Genomic DNA, 17569 nt, shown 5'->3' with positions numbered 1-17569 from the left:
CTTTGTATAATTACTCGTACACAACTGTTATCTATACGAGCTATTAATTACTGTCTTAACACAACTGCATTATAATTTCGATGAGAGGCTCGGGTCGTCACCTGCCAGACTTAGTGTCTTATTATTCAGATTCAGACTTTGGGATTCAGATTCAGAGTTCCAGGAATCAGAATCAGGCTTTTAGTATTCAGACTCGGACTTTTAGCATTCAGAATCAGATTCAGACTTTCAGCGCAGGCCCCGCTTGGCCTGCCAAAAGTGCAGCAAGTGCAACGTGAAATGCGTACAGTTTATCGGACGAGTGCGCAGTGAAAGTTTTGAGAAGGGATATTTTGAGAAGTTTTGAGAAGCATCGTCTGTTTTCTGTGTTTTTTTTCATGTCGTTGTGGTCAAAATACATGCAAACAGGTTTTGACAGTTTTTAACTTTCTGCTGACCGGTGTACGAAGTGCTGGATACTTAGAAGTTAGAACTACTGCTTGAAACATTTTTGTGCTATTTAATGAAGTTATTGCTTTAACGTAAATAATGGTCGCGCACATATTAAAAAAGTAAACGTGTTGTAGTTGCTCAGGCAGGCACACCTTGCACTTGCTCCCGTCACCTCAGTGGAGGTTTACGTTGTGGCTGAACATGGTGCTTATGTACCGGCAGTTTCGCGCCTGATTTTCTCTAATCTATTAAGCGGCTGATGGAGGAACGCGACCGCCTCCAAATCGCTCTCATTGGTCAGAACCAAAACACATACTAAACAAAGTGAACCTACTGAACATTTTTAGTAAACAAGCTGAATCCGCTGAACGTCCTTCTTAAACAAGGTGAACGTGCTGAACAGAATTACTAAACGAACAAAAGATACTGTACCAACTTATTAAGCTAACCAAATTTACTAAACAAACTGAACTCGCTGGACCAACTTACTGAAACACACACTTTACACTGAACGTAACCACAAGAGGGTGAGCGGCGCAACGTAACCACAAGAGAGTAGGCGGCGCAATGTGAGCACAGGAAAATGAGCGATGTATAGTATCCACAAGAGAGTAAGTAACCACAAGAGGGTGAGCGGCGTAACGTCACCACAAGAGAGTGCGCGGCGCAACGTAACCACAAGAGAGCCAGCGGCACAAAGTAACCACAAAAAATTGAGCGCCGTAACGTAACCACAAGAGAGTAAGCAGCGCAAAGTAACCACAAGAGAGTAGGCGGCGCAACGTGAGCATAGGCAAAGCGATGTATAGTAACCACAAGAGAGTGAGCGGCACAAAGTAACCATAAGAGCGTCAGCGGCGCAAAGTAACCACAAGAAATTGAGCGGCGTAACGTAACCACAAGAGAGTAAGCAGCGCAAAGTATCCAGAAGAGAGTAAGCGGCGTACCGAGAGCAAGCGAGAATTAGCGGCTTAACATAACCAAGCGAGACTAAGAGCTTTAACGCAAGCGTGCGAAAGTTAGCTGCGCAACGTTACCACGCGACAGCAAGGAACCACACAAGAGTAAAGTCGGCACCGCAACCTTCGGTGGATGCCGCGGCGCGTAGCGCCGCGGTCGTTTCTAGTACCATATTACTGCCTAAACGTCACAGTCCAGCCGGCTAACGGCAGCATATACTGGCAGTGCAGTTTATTTAACAGTTTGAAGAATAACTGTCTTCCGTTTTAATTTTTGGAATGTGACGTTGTGCTTTGCCATGTGACGCAATGCCATCAACGAAGGCCGTACAGGGTGTTAAACCGTGTACTCGGGTTCGAATAAGATTACAACGATAAAATCATCCGGCCGGAAATTTGGCCCTCAAACGAACGCCTTAGGTTTGGGTTTACTCGGCAGTATCGCGCCTGCTGCTTACGGTAGCACGACAACTCTATGACCTTCATTTCGCTGACCGACAATTTGATGACCGACTTTGTTGCTGACTACCACAACTTGCTGACCGACAAATCGCTTACCGACAGTTCGCTTTTTCACAAACTGGCTGACCGACATCTTGCTGAAACTAATTTGCTGAACGACAGCTTACTTGTCGGTCAGCGAAATGTCGGAAATCGACAACTCGCTGACCGACAACTTGTAGAAGACGAAAACTTGCTGACCGACAATTTGCTGACCAGTTCAACGCACATTAGCGATATTTACGCCAGAACTAGAATCTTCGTTGGTTTCATAAAAAGGAAGCAATACTATGACAGTTATGATTGAAATATAGCTTTTGCCATTTATTACCCCGTATTAAGTTCACGAGTATGTCATTGTCTCATCCAATATTAATTATTTATTATTAACTGTTAAAAATGTTTTAATAATTACACCGGTTTCTCAGGTTTCTTAGGTTTCTTAGTTTTCTTAGGTTTTTTAGGTTTCTTAGGTTTCTTAGGTTTCTTAGTTTTCTTTGGTTTCATAGATGTTTTATGAAATTCACTCGTACGCGCTTGCAGAAAAAAAGGAGAAATGGACGACTGGAATTATCAGATCGCTGCATTGGCCGGCAGCTGTTAATAGCAGGAGAAGTGGTTATGGTATCCGATCATAATCACCCAAATTGAGGGTACCGTTGAAAGAGCGGAAATTTTTACTGAACGTTTGTTTCTTTAAATGTTCTTAAAACGTAGTTAGGTGAAGTTTTGAAAAAAAACGCGTGATAAAAAAATTGTGTTTATCAAGGATTTGATGGGTAAGGGAATAAATTTGTGGTCAGCGAGTTGTCGGTATTTTCATTAAACTTCCGTCAGTAAAATGTCGGTCAACAGTTTAGTAAGTAAGCAAATTGTCGGGTAAGCATTCTGTCAGTCAGCAAAATGTCGTTCAGCGATTTGTTGTTTCAACAAACTGTCGGGTCAACATTTTGTCGGTCAGCAAGATGACCGTCAGCGAGTTGTCGGTGTGCCGCTGCTTACTGCTTCATTTTGTTGTTTATTGTGACACTCTTGGTACATTTTCCAGTACATGATGTGAATTCCAGATTCTGTCAGAAGTCCGAATATTATTGTTGGGCCGCGTGTGGTAATATTACCGCTTCTGTTGAAAACATGAAACCGAATCAGGCATTAAATATTCTAGTTGTCATGCGGCAAAGCAGCTGCCTAAGCATCAAAAGCGATATGGTTTTTGCTGCTGCTGTTGGGTATCAGCACCAGTCGATCGTGGAAATGTGGACGTTTTATAGTTTTCGTATTTGTTGAAATCAGCCAGCAGTCAGCTCAAGAACAACCGCTTATATCATGGTACCGGCTGTCCTCTACAAATTCTCACCTCCGTGTTGACAATAACCGAATTCTTTAACAACCACAAATATGTCGTTGTTCCGGGTGTTGTTCCGCTGGATGCAGGTACTCGGACTGTTTCCATATCGCTTGCACTCGCTTCGAATGTATGCCAAACGAAATCTCCTACTGACTCTGTGGGCGATCAGCCTGGGCTGCATTTCCCTCGCTCCTGTTGTGAACAGCATCAGTGCGTACATTCGCTTCAGCGGGAACGATTTGGCCAGGCTGGAGTTCTTCACTCTAATCCGCATGATCTTCATGGTTAACTGTTATATGCAGCCTGTGCTCTTTGTTCTTATTTTCAATCTCTCATCGACTCACTTGATGGTGGTTTACCAGCAACTCATGACACCGACAACAGATCCTAGGTGGCTGGCAGTCCCTTTCAGTCGCTTCAGACGTTTACTGGTCATCTGGAATGTGTTGTTGTTCTTGGTTTCCTTTGTGGCTGTTTATGCTTTGTTTGGTACTATCGCCACTATATATGGATCTAACTGGGCCAAACCAATACCGCTGACGCTGTTCAGGGCTGTGGAGATTCCGATATATGCGGGATGGATTCTCTTCATGTTGGCAGCGGGATATTCAGTGTGCTGCGAAATCATCCCGCAGACGATTTTGCTAGCCATTCTTCAGGATGTTCACGCGAGATTTTGCAACTTAGGACAGCAAATCCAGCTCATGGAGCAGGAGATACCGGAAAGGGAAAAGGTCACAGTGCAGTTGGCAAACATTGAACCGCAGTATCGCAGGTTGCGGATGTTAATAACGGATGTTGATAAGGCATTTTCGAGCTTTTTGTTGGTGGTCTTTGTGAAAGAGTTGATCGCGTTTGCGGCGTTGGTGGGCTATTTGTTTACCCTTTTGGATGCCGAGCAGATGAACATGACGGAGGCGGTGGATGAGAATGTGGTGCGTATTGTCGGCAGCGCCGTGATTCTGAATGCCTTCCTGAAATACTGGATCGTGATTGGATGCCATGAAGAGGTACAAGCAACGCGCAGAATATTTATCTGTAGTAACACGTTCAGCACCTTGTCATACATAGTTTATTCTGTGGGTCAATGGGTGTAATAATAACCAAACATACCGATAACGCTCAATTTTATCGAATGTTCCTTCTTTTAGGTAATATTGTTGCGACAGCACGTTTTTCGTACTGGGACCCACTTTTACGGAACTTCTCTGCAAGGGACCTTTGACCGGCTGCTGTTACTTTGCAGCGAGCATGACTGCGTTGTGACAATTGGAGGATTTTTCAGCATTGACAAGCAGTTTGTGCCAATGGTAGGTTTGCAAACAGCGTAATCCGGACCGTGGAAGAACAGGAAGGTCAAACATAACTGAACTTGTAATACTTGGCCTGATGCAGGTTGCCGGACTCCTTCTGGGCTACGGAATTCTCATCTACCAGACGCATGATATGAAAGCGGATATGCGGGCGCTGCTTTCCAGCGCTGACTTCACAGCGTTCGTATCACGTCTAGGAAATTCTACTGTGGCTAACGCTTTATAAAAATATTATGATGGAACCGTTATCGTTATTGTGACTCGATCTGCGCCGGATGCTAACCTGGAACGGTAGGACTTTCCCATATCAGATTAAAACACATAACTTTGATAGTTCGTATACATATTAAGCACTAAATTTCGTTTTCTAATTTAATGTCTGCACCATTGTCGAATCTTCCACAATTCTGCCCTTCAGTCTAACTAACTAACTGTATTTTCAAATAATAATGTCATGCATCGTTCAGAATTGTTGGGAACCTACTGATTCAAGCAAGCAGCTGTTCTGACCATGATAGGGAGGAACATTGAATTTGCGCGACAGCAGGTTACTGTTAAAAATCCAGTCCGAGGTACAAAGATGGCACAAGCACATTATGATGGTATTGCCGAAGCATACAATTGCCTGGCCGATGGCTACCCAGCAAAGAAGTACTGAAATCAATAGAATGTACGGTTAGTTATCTTTACACTCACTTTAGCTAATCGAAAAAGATCGGATCGATTCGCATTCATGCGGCCTCTGCCTGTCGTTCAGCGAAAAACAAACAGATCCTGTTCCCCTTCCTAGAGCGGCGCTAACTTGGCAGGCAACGCAAGATGCGGTAACTTTCGTGCGTTCTTCGGATATAGTATTATAGGAGGGTTTGCTGCTTGAATCTTTACTTCGAGAAGGCGCATCCGGATTATATACATATTAACCGCACAAATGTCGTTCTTCCGGGTGTTATTCCGCGCGATGCAACTTCTGGGACTATTTCCATATCGTTTAGATCCACTTTAACGTAACCCGACACGAAGTCGTTTACTGACTCTGTGGTCGATCGGCCTGGGTGGCATCTTCCTCGCTCCCTTGGCCAATACCATCAGTGTGTACACTAGCTTCAACAGGAACGATTTAAGTAGGCTGGAATTCTTCACGCTAATCCGAATGGTGTTCATGGTTAATACAAACCTGTAAGCAGCGCTTCTCGTTGTAGTCTTTAATATCTCTTTGGCTAAGTGATGGGTATTTACCGAAGACTAATCGCACAACAGGAAAGTGCTGCATGGGTCGCAATTTCTGGCAGACACGCTCGTTTACTGTTGAGTTGGATTGTGCTTTTTGTTACGGTTTCTGTTTACGCTATGTTTAGCACGATTGTCGCAATTAACGGAATTTGCTGGACTTCACCGATAACACTGACGCTTTTCACCGCTATGGAGATGCCGATATATGCCGGGCGCTGTTTTTACATGCTGGCAGCGGTCTTTGCGGTCTCCTGCCAAATCATCCCGCAGACAATTTTCATTGTCATTCTTTTGGATATTCGCGCAGCATTTGGCCAGTTACGAGAGCAACTCCGTCGACTGGAAAAGGATACGACGGCGGAAAGTGAAAAGGTTACAGTGCAGTTGATGGACGTAGAACTGAAGTATCGCCGGTTGCGCTGGATAATCAGTGACATGGATAAGGTATTTTCGGGATTTCTTACAATAATCCAGTTGCATTTGGGATTTCCTTGAAGTAACATTAAAGAAATGGCAGATTTCAGACAAGTAGCTGTGTAGTGCGTAAGTGTGATAAAAACACACAGCAATCTACTGAAAAGAAAAGATTATACAAATAGTGTACCAATCAACCAATCGGCGTTCAGCTTTGCTTTAGAACGCTAAAAAAGCAATCGCTCACTTGTCCTTGCGGCAATACTCCATGCATACACAAATCCATAAAAACGAAAATTCATACGTTCAAAAATCCATACAAACTAAAGACATGCAAAAAATACTTTAAAGGTCATTATTTTAAAAAACGAACCAAATTGCTGCCATTACCGCAATACTTATTTTGCAAAACCATAGCAACTGCGGTACGCCTAATCTTTAGGCGTACCAGGAGCAGTCGCTATATGTAGTAGCAATCGGAACTATTCCAATGGAAGGATTCTTCAGCAGCTCAACCACTAGCTGACGCAACCATTTCGGGAGCGAAAGAATATCGTTCAGCGTCAGTCCCAAGGAGCCAAGCGTAGATGCTGCGCACACGCCAACAATCCCGGGCAAACTAACCCACCTATAGCACACACAGTCAGTGTTGTTTGTTAGCTTTATTTATCGACTAAGCGTACATGTATAGCGCGCAGATACTGTCTTTGCCCTATGCATGACAGAGCGCAAAGTCCGTAACAGTTACGCAGTAATAATTATTCTAAGCTTCTCCTGTCCAGTGATACAAACATAAAATGTTTCTGCATTTGTAACTGCTTGTATTACTTGTCTAATGGCGTCATAACGAAGTGAGGCGACGGGACCAGTCTAGCCTGTTCTCCGTGGACAAGATTAATGAGAGCCCCTTTACGCTGGCTACGGATAAACGTAACCAAGCAGTTAACTGAAGTCAGGGCAGATTCTATCCGCTGCATATCATTTAAGCGCAACAAAGCTTTACAAAGCAGAAACGTGCAAAATCGGTGTTCTGAGTAGGGACCGAGAAAATAAAATTTTATCGTATCATCGAGGTGCTTCTTGGATACCCATTAACATGATGATCACCTGGATACTGCTTAGAACTCTGTTAGAGGGCCCGAACCGCCCGATGGAAAGAGAATGTTTTACTTTCTAGTAGTAGTGACGATCTCCTAACAGATTTTGGTTGTACCACTGTCATCCAGGACCGAACCGTTACACTTCGACTTATAATTAAGTGAACAAATTTTCTAGTAAGATAATCTCAAATTTCTTGATAATCTAGAAACGCGAGTACCTTCCGAAGTAAGATGCTAGCGTTGCACCCACGGGATCGTCCGACAACAGCTTCGCGCTGATGAAGTCCTTTTCGGCATTCGAAAAATCAGCTGGCAAGAATCGCTCAAAAAACGCGAAGGAGTGTTTTGGTACGTTGCCCAGGAGATCCCGTAGCCGTATATCAAACGGCCAGCTACCATTCTCCGGCAAAATCACGGCTTTCTCCACAGCGACCTCGAGAACCACTTGGGGCGGAGACTGATAACCAAACCGTCCCGTCGAAAAGTGGCAGCGCATTGTCACATTCTCCATTCGAACGGCGGTGATGGTGAACGGCAGCCGGGCAAAGTGCCACCCCAGATCGCGCAACGAGTCCGCACAGAGATGGACATTCTGCAGCGTCAATACCACATCCCGCCGCGGCTTCTGCGGCTCGGGCTGCGGCAGATCTCGATCAGCCCGGGAACACAAGCCGATGGAGCAGTCGCCCAGTACTCTGCCCAGCTCCTCTCCGACATCCGACCATCGATAATCCCAACAGGAGGCCCATGCGATCTCGGTTAGGGCCCAGTCAGCACGAGGTGGCGGTGAGCCGGCTGGTCGACGTACGATCAGACAGCGGGTTCTTCGCGTCAGGAAGCGCTGAAGCAGTGCTATATGGTGTTTCCAAATGTCCCCCATTGTAAGTTCCCGAGGGCGGTAAGTGGCCCATTTCTGCAGGTCGACGATGGTGGATTTCTGCTGTATATCGGTCTCCGTGATACGCTTCCATCGTCGACAGACCCTGTGGTGAAGATAACCAATTTAAATCTCGTAAGGCCAAATAAAGCGTACGCGAAGCTTACAAAACCTTGCGATCAACATTAAATGTGAGCTTGAAAACCAGAACAAAAAGGTGCTACTTACACTGAACAGTTTGTGACATCAAGGACGTCCAGGAACGAGAAAATATGCAGCACTGATTCCTGGGGAAGAGCGTGAAAGTAGCAGGGAACTTCGACAAAACGGTTCGCTGGTTTTTCAGCCATTTTAATGAACGAAGTGACTGAATCAATCTCAGAGCTGCGAAAGCGTTGTTTGACAAAACGAAGAAGAGTTAACGTGGTCTCAGTCAAATAAGAAAACATGGACTGCAAGGAGCCAAACAAACCAGAAAGCATCTCGCATTTTACACTTTACAGTACTTTCTCGTCATGCGCTTTCAAACCAAATGTACCGCCGCCCCTTGGTAAGTAACGCTACACCTTAGCAACGGGCGGTGATTATTCCAACACGACGTCAAGAATAGATGAAGGCTGTTGTTTGGCTCTGCCGCACTACGGTCAAACATTCTTTAGCTCACAGCGTTATTCTGATCTGCTTCGATACCGTGTATTCAACCCGAACAAATGTCAAATGCCTAAAGTGTTTTTTAAAGTGAACCTACAAAGGGCGATCCGCTGCAGCGGCAAGACGAAGCAGACGCTTCGTTTCCATTTTTCCATTACTTGGAAGGGAACATCTACACATTTCCCATTGACACTTCTCTGTAGTAAAAATTTGTTCAACTTCGATTACTGCAAAGAGCTTGAATGCAGTATGGCAATCAGAGGATGTTTCAGCGTCGACAAGCACTTCGTAAATTAACTAACCTAAATAACCAGCGGTACATATCGATTCTACCATACACACACAAGTGAGACAACTACCGCCAGAAGATTTTGAGAAACAATGACAAAATCGTTTCCAGCGAATTGCGCGCCATTTTGTTCGCCGCTGTTACGACCAGTCTACAGAGTAGTGAGCTGCCTCAGTGCTCTCTCAGAATTGACATTTGTAGTGGCACCTAACCAATACCAAAGTTTAGTATGCCATATCATATTATGGACGCAGGCGGGAATATTTACCCACGCCGGACGACTAGTGTTAAATCCACTGGGCAGCGTTCAGGTTATGGAGCAGTCATTTACTAAAGTTTCATTGCAAGTCATCTCAGCAGACATTTGGACATTTGTTAAATAAATACGCAGTTAAATACACCATATTTGTTTTATGTGATAGGAGAGATCGGAACGAGGAAGTTCGTAAGCACATAACAAGCGCTTCTCTGCATGCAGCCTTCCGAGCATCAGACACAGAGAAGGAGAACCGTTTTACAGAACTTCGTAGGAGGAAGCATATTATTTTCATGGCTTTGACGTTCCTCCTTATCATTCTTTCATTCAAGTTTTTTTCCTGGCAGGAAGTTGTTGCAGATGCGATTGGTGTGCAACTAATGAATTTTTTTAAACGAGGGCTTATTTTCTGCTGACTTACTTGCCAGACACCGAAACGGCCTGCAAAAGGTTACCGCAAAGCATTTGGGTTCTGCGATAAACGGCCAGAATGTCATTCTTGCGGTTGCTCTATCGCTGGATGCAAATATCTGGGTTGTTTCCTTATCGATTTAGCGTCGTTCAAGAAGGAGGCACAATCTGTAAAATAGAAAGAAGTCGCCTTCTGATCCTCTGGTCCATTTTCTTGTGCTGTGTGTCGCTGACATTGGTCATCAATACCATTCTGGCATATACCACGAACAATCAACGAAATCTACAAAACTTGGAATTCTTCACGTTGATTCGCATAATATTTATGGTTAATGTGTTTTTACAACCAGTGCTCCTTACCACCGTATTGAACTTTGGCTCTAAAAAACTGATGAAGCTGGGTCAGAAGCTCTGCGCGCACGCGCCCACTGCCTTCTCGTCGGAGTTGTCAGACCGATTTCGCTTAGCAAACGTTTTCTTATTTATCTGGAACTTGTTGTACATTACGGCATTTTTTGTGACGGCTTACATTATGAACGTCCGCATTATTCACTTGAAACAAGACAATGACTGGTTCACCATAGTGCCGTTTTTTGGCGTTGCAAGTCTGCAGATTTATCAGGTCGCTGTCACTATGTTTATCGCTATGGGACTGGCAGCCAACGCGGAAATCGTCGCGCAGAGCCTGTTATTACGGATTTTGCTCCATGTTCGACGGTTATTACTTCGATTACGGAAGGGCATTCGTCAGTTAGTCAAAGGCTCCGACGATCATGCTGTAGTAGAACTGGATAAAATCGAGTTGGAATACCGGCGCCTGCAGCTACTGTTGAACGCTACAGATAAAGCTTTCGCCGGGTTCCTGCTAATAACATTCATTAAAGATATCGTAAGTCTGGAAGCTATTTTTGGCTACTTATTTACGCTGTTTGATGCCGACACGCGGAGCTTGACCGAAGTTATCGATCAGAGTGTCGTGCAGATTATCGGTGGGGTCGGAATTGCAATGCGATGGCAAAGTACTGGACTGGAATTTCTTGTCACGAAGAGGTAAAGCATCGCCAAAAGTGTTATATTAACGGGTGATTCAAGGGCTTTTACTTGTCAGCTTATTTTGCTAATACATATTTAGGGAGGAAGAATTAATTTACCGACATATGTATAAAGTTGTCAAGCACATATATGTATTTGACCACACTTATGTGTCTATACATAAATGTTTCCTCCCAAATTTAGATGACGTTACTCCAAAAGCAGCTTTTCAAGACCGGAACCCACTTCTACGGTAGGCCGCTGCAGGCCAAATTCGATCGTCTGAGGGAGATGTGCAGCGCTCATGATGGCGCCGTTACAATAGGAGGATTTCGAAGAATCGACAAGCTGTTCATACCCGCGGTATGTCTCAATCGAAAACTCTATACAACCGAAATATGTATGTATTAAATTGGATTCTTTGATATTGATTTGACTGTACTAGCTGGCCGGCATCGTTCTGGGTTATGGAGTGCTCATCTACCAGACGCACGATATGAAAGTGGATATGCAGACCCTGATGATCCAAATGAAATCCCTGTCTTCTGCGTCGCAATTGGCACAAGGCGTCGGTGCAAATCTCACCCTATCGGGACAGATATAGAACTATTGTTCTTTTATTGTACTGAAGATTCGTAATTCGTAACCTAATACTCTGTACATCCATGTAGCTACAGCGGTCATGCAGTACTGCTACTCATAATTTGCAATTTCACTATATTAGCTGCAGTTCGTGTAACAAATACAGAAAGGCTACTTAGTGTATTCGTACAAGAACGAATCAGCGCCTTCTCTTGTAACCTGAATGAAGGTTTATAGTACATGAAGTAATGTGTATCCTGCCCTTCCAATAATTTCCTTTTTTTGTCTTTTGTCATTGTCTTCTTATCAACCTTCTTCTGTTATCCATGTTCTCGCTAGTAACGATTCCTCAGCTTCCATGCAGCCAGTAGTTTTTTGACCAACAAGACACAATAAAGTTACGATAATATATTATACCAATGCTGTTTAATACATGGCATGCACACTGCACTACTTTCGTTTTCTTTGTTCTTTTATGCACTTTTTATAGCTTCCGTTGTTTTTACTATCGTTTGAACGAATTAATACGTAGCACTGCCTGCTTCGCGTCATGCAAGTAGACATTTACTATGCCCTTATTTGCATCATTAATTACAGCTCGACAGCATCGGTTTCTTTATGCTACTGCAAACCTCTAGCTTGTCATAGCTTCCGTGTCTGGGTTTTCTCTACTTTTGAAGGAAACACTAGTCACAATGTTTGCCTTGCGGCAGGAAAGTGGACATTTGGGCTGCTGAAAACTCTTGTTCGATTACATAGACCGTTGGTTGATACTGAGTTGACATCTTGCAGTTTAAACGTTTAACAGAATTATGTTTTCTGTCTTGCGCGTACCCTGAAGTTTACGTAAACCAATACTTAATATATCTCTAGTTTTTACCAGCCCAACAGCCTGGGTTTTTATTTGAATGCATCTTGGGGAGACACTTCTCTTTGCTACTTATTATGTTGGGTACTGGATACCTTGCCCGATAGAAGCATAAATGGAGGCGTTTCGTTTCTAATATTTTGTTACTGTTTGCCAGTTCTTAATCTTCGCATGCTATCTAGAATGCAAAAAATAAAAAAATTATAAGGGCGGAAAAACGGAAAAAGCGCTAGTATTAAAAGCGGCAGAGTAGCCACATTGGAACATAACACGCATCTAGCAGAAGAATAAAAAAACATGGAAGAAACGTGGCAAATCACAGCGAACCTAGCATTTCACGTAATTCCAGGTGACCTGGGTGACACCGAGGTCCTTGGGAGCCAGCGACTCAAAGGCAGCCGGGGACAGATCGATGGCGCCACTGGCACATCCCTCGCAGCGGTCGACCACCTTGACCTTGACCTGCTTTCCGGACTCCACATCTTTGACCAGGGCGCACTTGCCGCAGACGGGTGCCTTGTTGGGATTCTTGTGCTCTCCGTACTGATGCTTGCTGACGGCCATCACCATCTCGTCTTCGTGGTTGACCTTTCCGCAGGCTCCCATCGCCGGAAGGTAGAACGTCGCTTTACCCTGGAAACTCAGTGCAACCGCACACAAACCTGCAAACACAGCAACGGCGAAAAGAAAACGAGCGGCCATTTTAGAGAAAAAAAGGTTGAATATGGATAAAGTACAGAATCAATCGTGGGGCTTGTTAAAGCAGAACTTTTGTTACTGTTACTAAAGGAAAATATTGATGCTTATATAGCTTTTCAGATCGTAGATCTTGCAGTCATGACACTATTTCCTCAAACCACTCGAAATTCCCTCGAACCACTCGAAATATTTTCCGGTAAAATGCCTTATCCAGCTTAGTGCTTACTGAGAAGAATCGGTAATTTTTGTTGATTGAGCACGGTAGCATTGCACCGATATACCTTCTAAAAGCACTTGATATTTAACCTTCGCAGAAGAGCGGAATGGAAATGATTTCACTGGTAACACCACCTACAGGAATCACAAAAAATCTGCTTTTTGCTTGGACTGCAGCTTGCCGCCACCGACTGGAGTGGATTTCAATGTAGGCAGACGCGTTTTTGCCGGTAAACGCTCGACTCAAGCGTACCTTTCTGATGCTCACAATTAAAATTTTTCATGAATTGCTAGAAATCTTTTTTTGCTCAAACGTTGAAAACCTATTAGCGCAACGAATAATTTCAAATACAGTTCCCTTGGGTTGTAGAATTTAGGAGATTCCAATTATTTCATTGCCAATTCACTGGGTGCGAAAGCAATTTTATAGCGTAGCCAACAGAACATTTTTATATACCCTGTCTCGGACAGTAATTGTGGCAAAAGGTTAGGCCACCTCAAGTTTTGATTTAACAACTTAATACGGAAACATTTCCTGCATTTTTCGTGTATGACACTGATGATAATAAGGTAGTTATAGCGCATAAAGCCAGAAAAATAACGCGTAATATGTTTCATTAGCCCTCGTCAATAACAAGACCAATATGACTATAATCCGAATCATGTTGTTCGAAGCATTGTCTGATATCCCTCGTGCAACTTAAATTTCAAACTGCGCTTGCGGTGCGATGCGCTTGTGGTTAACAGTTCTGTTCCTCAACCACATTATTCTCTCCACGAGTTTAAATGGTCGTTTATGACAGAATGCTGTACATAATTCGGCCGTCTAGAATGAGTATGGCAGCTGAACATAATTAAATATATCTGAGCATTAAAGTGTAGCACTGGACGCTAGCACTAGATAATGGACAGAATACAGATGAGTCATCTACAGTACACTTCCACAGTTCCACTTATACGTAACTCAATTTCTTGCTGTCATGACTCCCGAACCGGATGTTGCGCGCACAAACGATTTTCACGCTAATGTATACAAATCATCTACAGTAGCTGCAGAATGTCATCTACATATTTGTGCATGTATCTGTACACGAATTTGGTACCGTGTACCGGGATACTTTCCTTAAGTGAGCATGTAGAACATGAAAGAATAAACTACCGTGAAAGAACTGGTGGCTCGAAAGAAATGTCTACGTTTCCAGTATCGATATGTACATATTCAACAGAAGTAGCAAAACACCAAATCGGTTTCATGATGTTTATGCAGTTCGCTGCCGGCATGGCAGTTAGAGTGGTTGATGCCATGGTTCGGTATTCAGTTTCGTATTCTGGGCAGAAACACGTAACGCACGCGGTCGACCAATAATATTTCAGTGACAGTCTGTTGACAGTGTTTGTTATAGAATCCCCATCGTTATACTGGAAATGTACCAGCATGTCGTCACAGTTAACGCATGGCCAAGGTTCAATTCTCTACATTTGCGTGACCTTGGAAATTGTTAAATGGGAGTGCTAATTTTGCATGTCTTGTGTTTTGTAACGTCTTTCAAGTACTTACAGAGTACTGTAGCAAAAAATCATTTACAATATGGATGCATCATGCTTGACCTTTCTATTGAGATTAGAAGGTATCAGGGACGCATCTTCTACAAAAGCCAGTGATTATCTGACGTACGGCAATATTCAACGACCGAATTGATCAACGGATGAAATCACCTCGCGGAAGGCTATTAAGTACAGTATATCTATGCAGCTTTCCGTCATATTGTTTACTTGACAGGTGATATTGTATATATAAACGCGTTGCTATTGTTGTCTGGATTTGCTTCGGATGTATGACAACCACCTGCCCACCGGATCTCCTGCAGGTATTCACATCCATGTAAACTAGGGAATTTTACTGTTAGTCTGAAACGGCAACTTCCTGTTGAGTCGGTGTTAACCAGTCGATAATCGAACGGCCACAATAATGTCGTTATTCCGGGCGTTGTTTCGTTGGATGCAGCTTGTCGGATTGTTTCCATATCGCTTGCACTCGCTTCGACTAAATGCTAAACGAAGCCGCCTGCTGACTCTGTGGTCGATCGGCCTGGGCTGCATTTCCCTCGCTCCCTTGATCAATAGCATCAGTGTGTGCATTAGCTTCAGCGGGAGCGATTTGGCCACGCTGGAGTTCTTTACACTGATCCGCATGATCTTCATGCTTAGCCTGTACCTTCAGCCTGCGCTCCTTGTTGTTGTCTTTAATCTCTCTTCTACTCAGCTGATGGTTTTTTACCAAAACCTGATGACACCGAGAACAGCTGCTGGCTGGGTGGCAGTTCCTGTTAGCCGCTACCGCTTACTGTTCATCTGGGATGGGTTGTTGGTACTGGTTTCCTTTGGGGCTGTTCATGCTTTGTTTAGTACTATCGTCAGTTTTAACAGATTTAGCTGGGCCTCACCTATAACGCTCACACTGTTTACTCCTCTGGAAATTCCGCCATATGCAGGATGCGCTCTGTACATGGTGGCAGCGGGATATGCATCCTGCTGCGAAATTATCCCACAGACAATTTTGCTAGCGGTTCTTCAGGACGTTCGCGCGGGATTTTGCACGTTAAGACATCAACTCCAACGCATGGTGCAGGAGAAAACGGACACAGAAAAAGTCACAGTTCAGTTGATAGATGTGGAACTAGAGTATCGCCGGTTGCAGTTACTAATAACGGACGCTGATAAGGCATTTTCGGGATTTTTGTTGTTGGTCTTTGTGAAAGAACTGGTCGCGTTTGCGGCATTGATGGGCTACTTGTTCACGCTGCTGGATGTCGGACAGAAGACCATGACGGAGGCGGTGGATGAGAATGTCGTGCGCATTGTGGGCAGCGTTGTGATTTTGAATGCCTTCCTGAAATACTGGACCGTCATTCGGTGCAATGAAGAGGTATCTACAGTAACATTTTCAGTGTTTTTTAGTAGTGTATGCTGTGACCGCTGACTGTTACGATAAGCAACCAAAACTGACTATTAAATTTTTCCGAATTCTCCGCCATCCAGGTAATATTGCTGCGACAACAACTTTTCGCAGTGGAACTCATTTTCACCAATTTTACGGAACTTCTCTGCAAGGGAAATTTGACCGGCTGCTGTCACTGTGCACCGAGCATGATTGCGTTATAACAACTGGAGGATTTTTCAGCATTGACAAACAGTTTGTGCCAACGGTAAGCGTGCAAACGAGTTCATCCTGGACCACGGAGACACAGTAAAATAAAATAGAACTGAATTTGTCTTGTATTACTTGGTGTGTAGGTTGCCGGGCTCCTTCTGGGCTACGGAATTCTCATCTATCAGACGCATGATATGAAAGCGGATATGCGGGCGTTGCTTTCCAGCGCTGATTTCACAGCGTTCGTATCACGGCTAGGAAATCTTACCGTGGTTAGCGCTTTATAAAATTAGTATGACGGACATCGCTATCGTCGGCGTGATTCGATTTGTGCCGGACATTTTAAACTGGAGCAGAAGCCCTTTCCCACATTAGATCGAATACATAGTTTTGATAGTTCGTATACGTATTAGGCATTACGTTATGTTTTCTGGTTTCATATTTTCACCATTGCCTCTTCCACAATCCCGCCAATCGGTCTAACTAATTTCTAGAAACAATGCCAGGCACTGTTCAGTACTGATACCATCAAGCAGCTGTTATGACAAAGATAGGGACAGCGAATCACACTGAATAATTTGCGCTACAGCCGGTTATCGTTGAAAATAACCAAGCTTTAAACTCCTGAATTTGCAGTATGAACTAGAAACAACAGAAACAGGAAGCCGCATCTCTGCTGAGTATAGAATTTCTGCATCAAAGATACGTCGCAGTGTCTCCAAGTTTGACACTGGCAGTTTCTTGCCGCTAATGTCGATCAGTTGGTTTCGATTTCGTATTATGGACACAGGCGGTAATAGGAACTGACGTGCGCCAACCAGAGAGCTTTAACAGCTGCTCGGTTGCGCTTTTGCTGCTTTTTCTCGCATCTGTTTCCGTGCTGGTAAACGACGATGTCGCCGCTATGATCAGCCATGTGTCCGCTACAAAAGGTTTTTCCGGGGTCGCCGGTTCTACAGATTATCTATCAACTTTTTTTCGCTTTGGGTAGTCGAACGCGGTGCCGTTTGTCAGATTATCTATCATCACCGTTGGATAGTCGAAAGCGTTGCTGGATGTGCACTCGTTTATCTAGTGGACCGTAACGCTCCGTGGCTAAAAGAGATCATTAGCGATTTCACCAAGCAAATCAACAGCAAGAAATACGAAGAGTTAGCAAAAGTACCATTGACCTTTTGAATCAAACGTGCCTTTTACCTAACCATGGTGCTCTTTATTTCCCTACGCTATTTTTGGTTCC

General features: G+C 44.0%; 2 protein-coding genes across 2 annotated transcripts; both read right to left on the bottom strand.

The window, feature by feature from the left end:
• Window positions 1-6635: 6635 nt before the first annotated feature.
• Window positions 6636-8615, bottom strand: LOC129598110 (uncharacterized). The gene is made up of 3 exons (XM_055495863.1): window positions 8403-8615; window positions 7516-8280; window positions 6636-6825 (listed from the first exon to the last, which is right to left on the bottom strand). Exons 1-3 carry the CDS (start codon window positions 8522-8524, stop codon window positions 6636-6638), a joined length of 1077 nt encoding a protein of 358 aa, XP_055351838.1. The 5' UTR covers window positions 8525-8615.
• A 3826-nt stretch (window positions 8616-12441) lies between these two features.
• Window positions 12442-13024, bottom strand: LOC129598104 (papain inhibitor-like). Its single transcript, XM_055495859.1, has one exon. It carries the CDS (start codon window positions 12963-12965, stop codon window positions 12591-12593), a length of 375 nt encoding a protein of 124 aa, XP_055351834.1. The 5' UTR covers window positions 12966-13024; the 3' UTR covers window positions 12442-12590.
• Between the last annotated feature and the right edge of the window lie 4545 nt (window positions 13025-17569).

This window comes from Paramacrobiotus metropolitanus, unplaced genomic scaffold (assembly GCF_019649055.1).
Source record: "Paramacrobiotus metropolitanus isolate TYO unplaced genomic scaffold, Prichtersi_v1.0 Parri_scaffold0000114, whole genome shotgun sequence".
Lineage (NCBI taxonomy): Eukaryota > Metazoa > Tardigrada > Eutardigrada > Parachela > Macrobiotidae > Paramacrobiotus > Paramacrobiotus metropolitanus.
This window is presented reverse-complemented; position numbering and strand designations above follow the sequence as displayed.

Excerpts from the sequence above, each read along its gene's own strand:
- LOC129598110 (XM_055495863.1), bottom strand. The coding sequence starts at position 8,524 with ATGGCTGAAAAACCAGCGAACCGTTTTGTCGAAGTTCCCTGCTACTTT. Across the intron at positions 8,281-8,402 it reads GATGTCACAAACTGTTCAGT|GGTCTGTCGACGATGGAAGC; the intron begins GTAAGTAGCACC and ends TCTTCACCACAG. Across the intron at positions 6,826-7,515 it reads CTAGCATCTTACTTCGGAAG|GTGGGTTAGTTTGCCCGGGA; the intron begins GTACTCGCGTTT and ends TGTGTGCTATAG.
- LOC129598104 (XM_055495859.1), bottom strand. The coding sequence starts at position 12,965 with ATGGCCGCTCGTTTTCTTTTCGCCGTTGCTGTGTTTGCAGGTTTGTGT.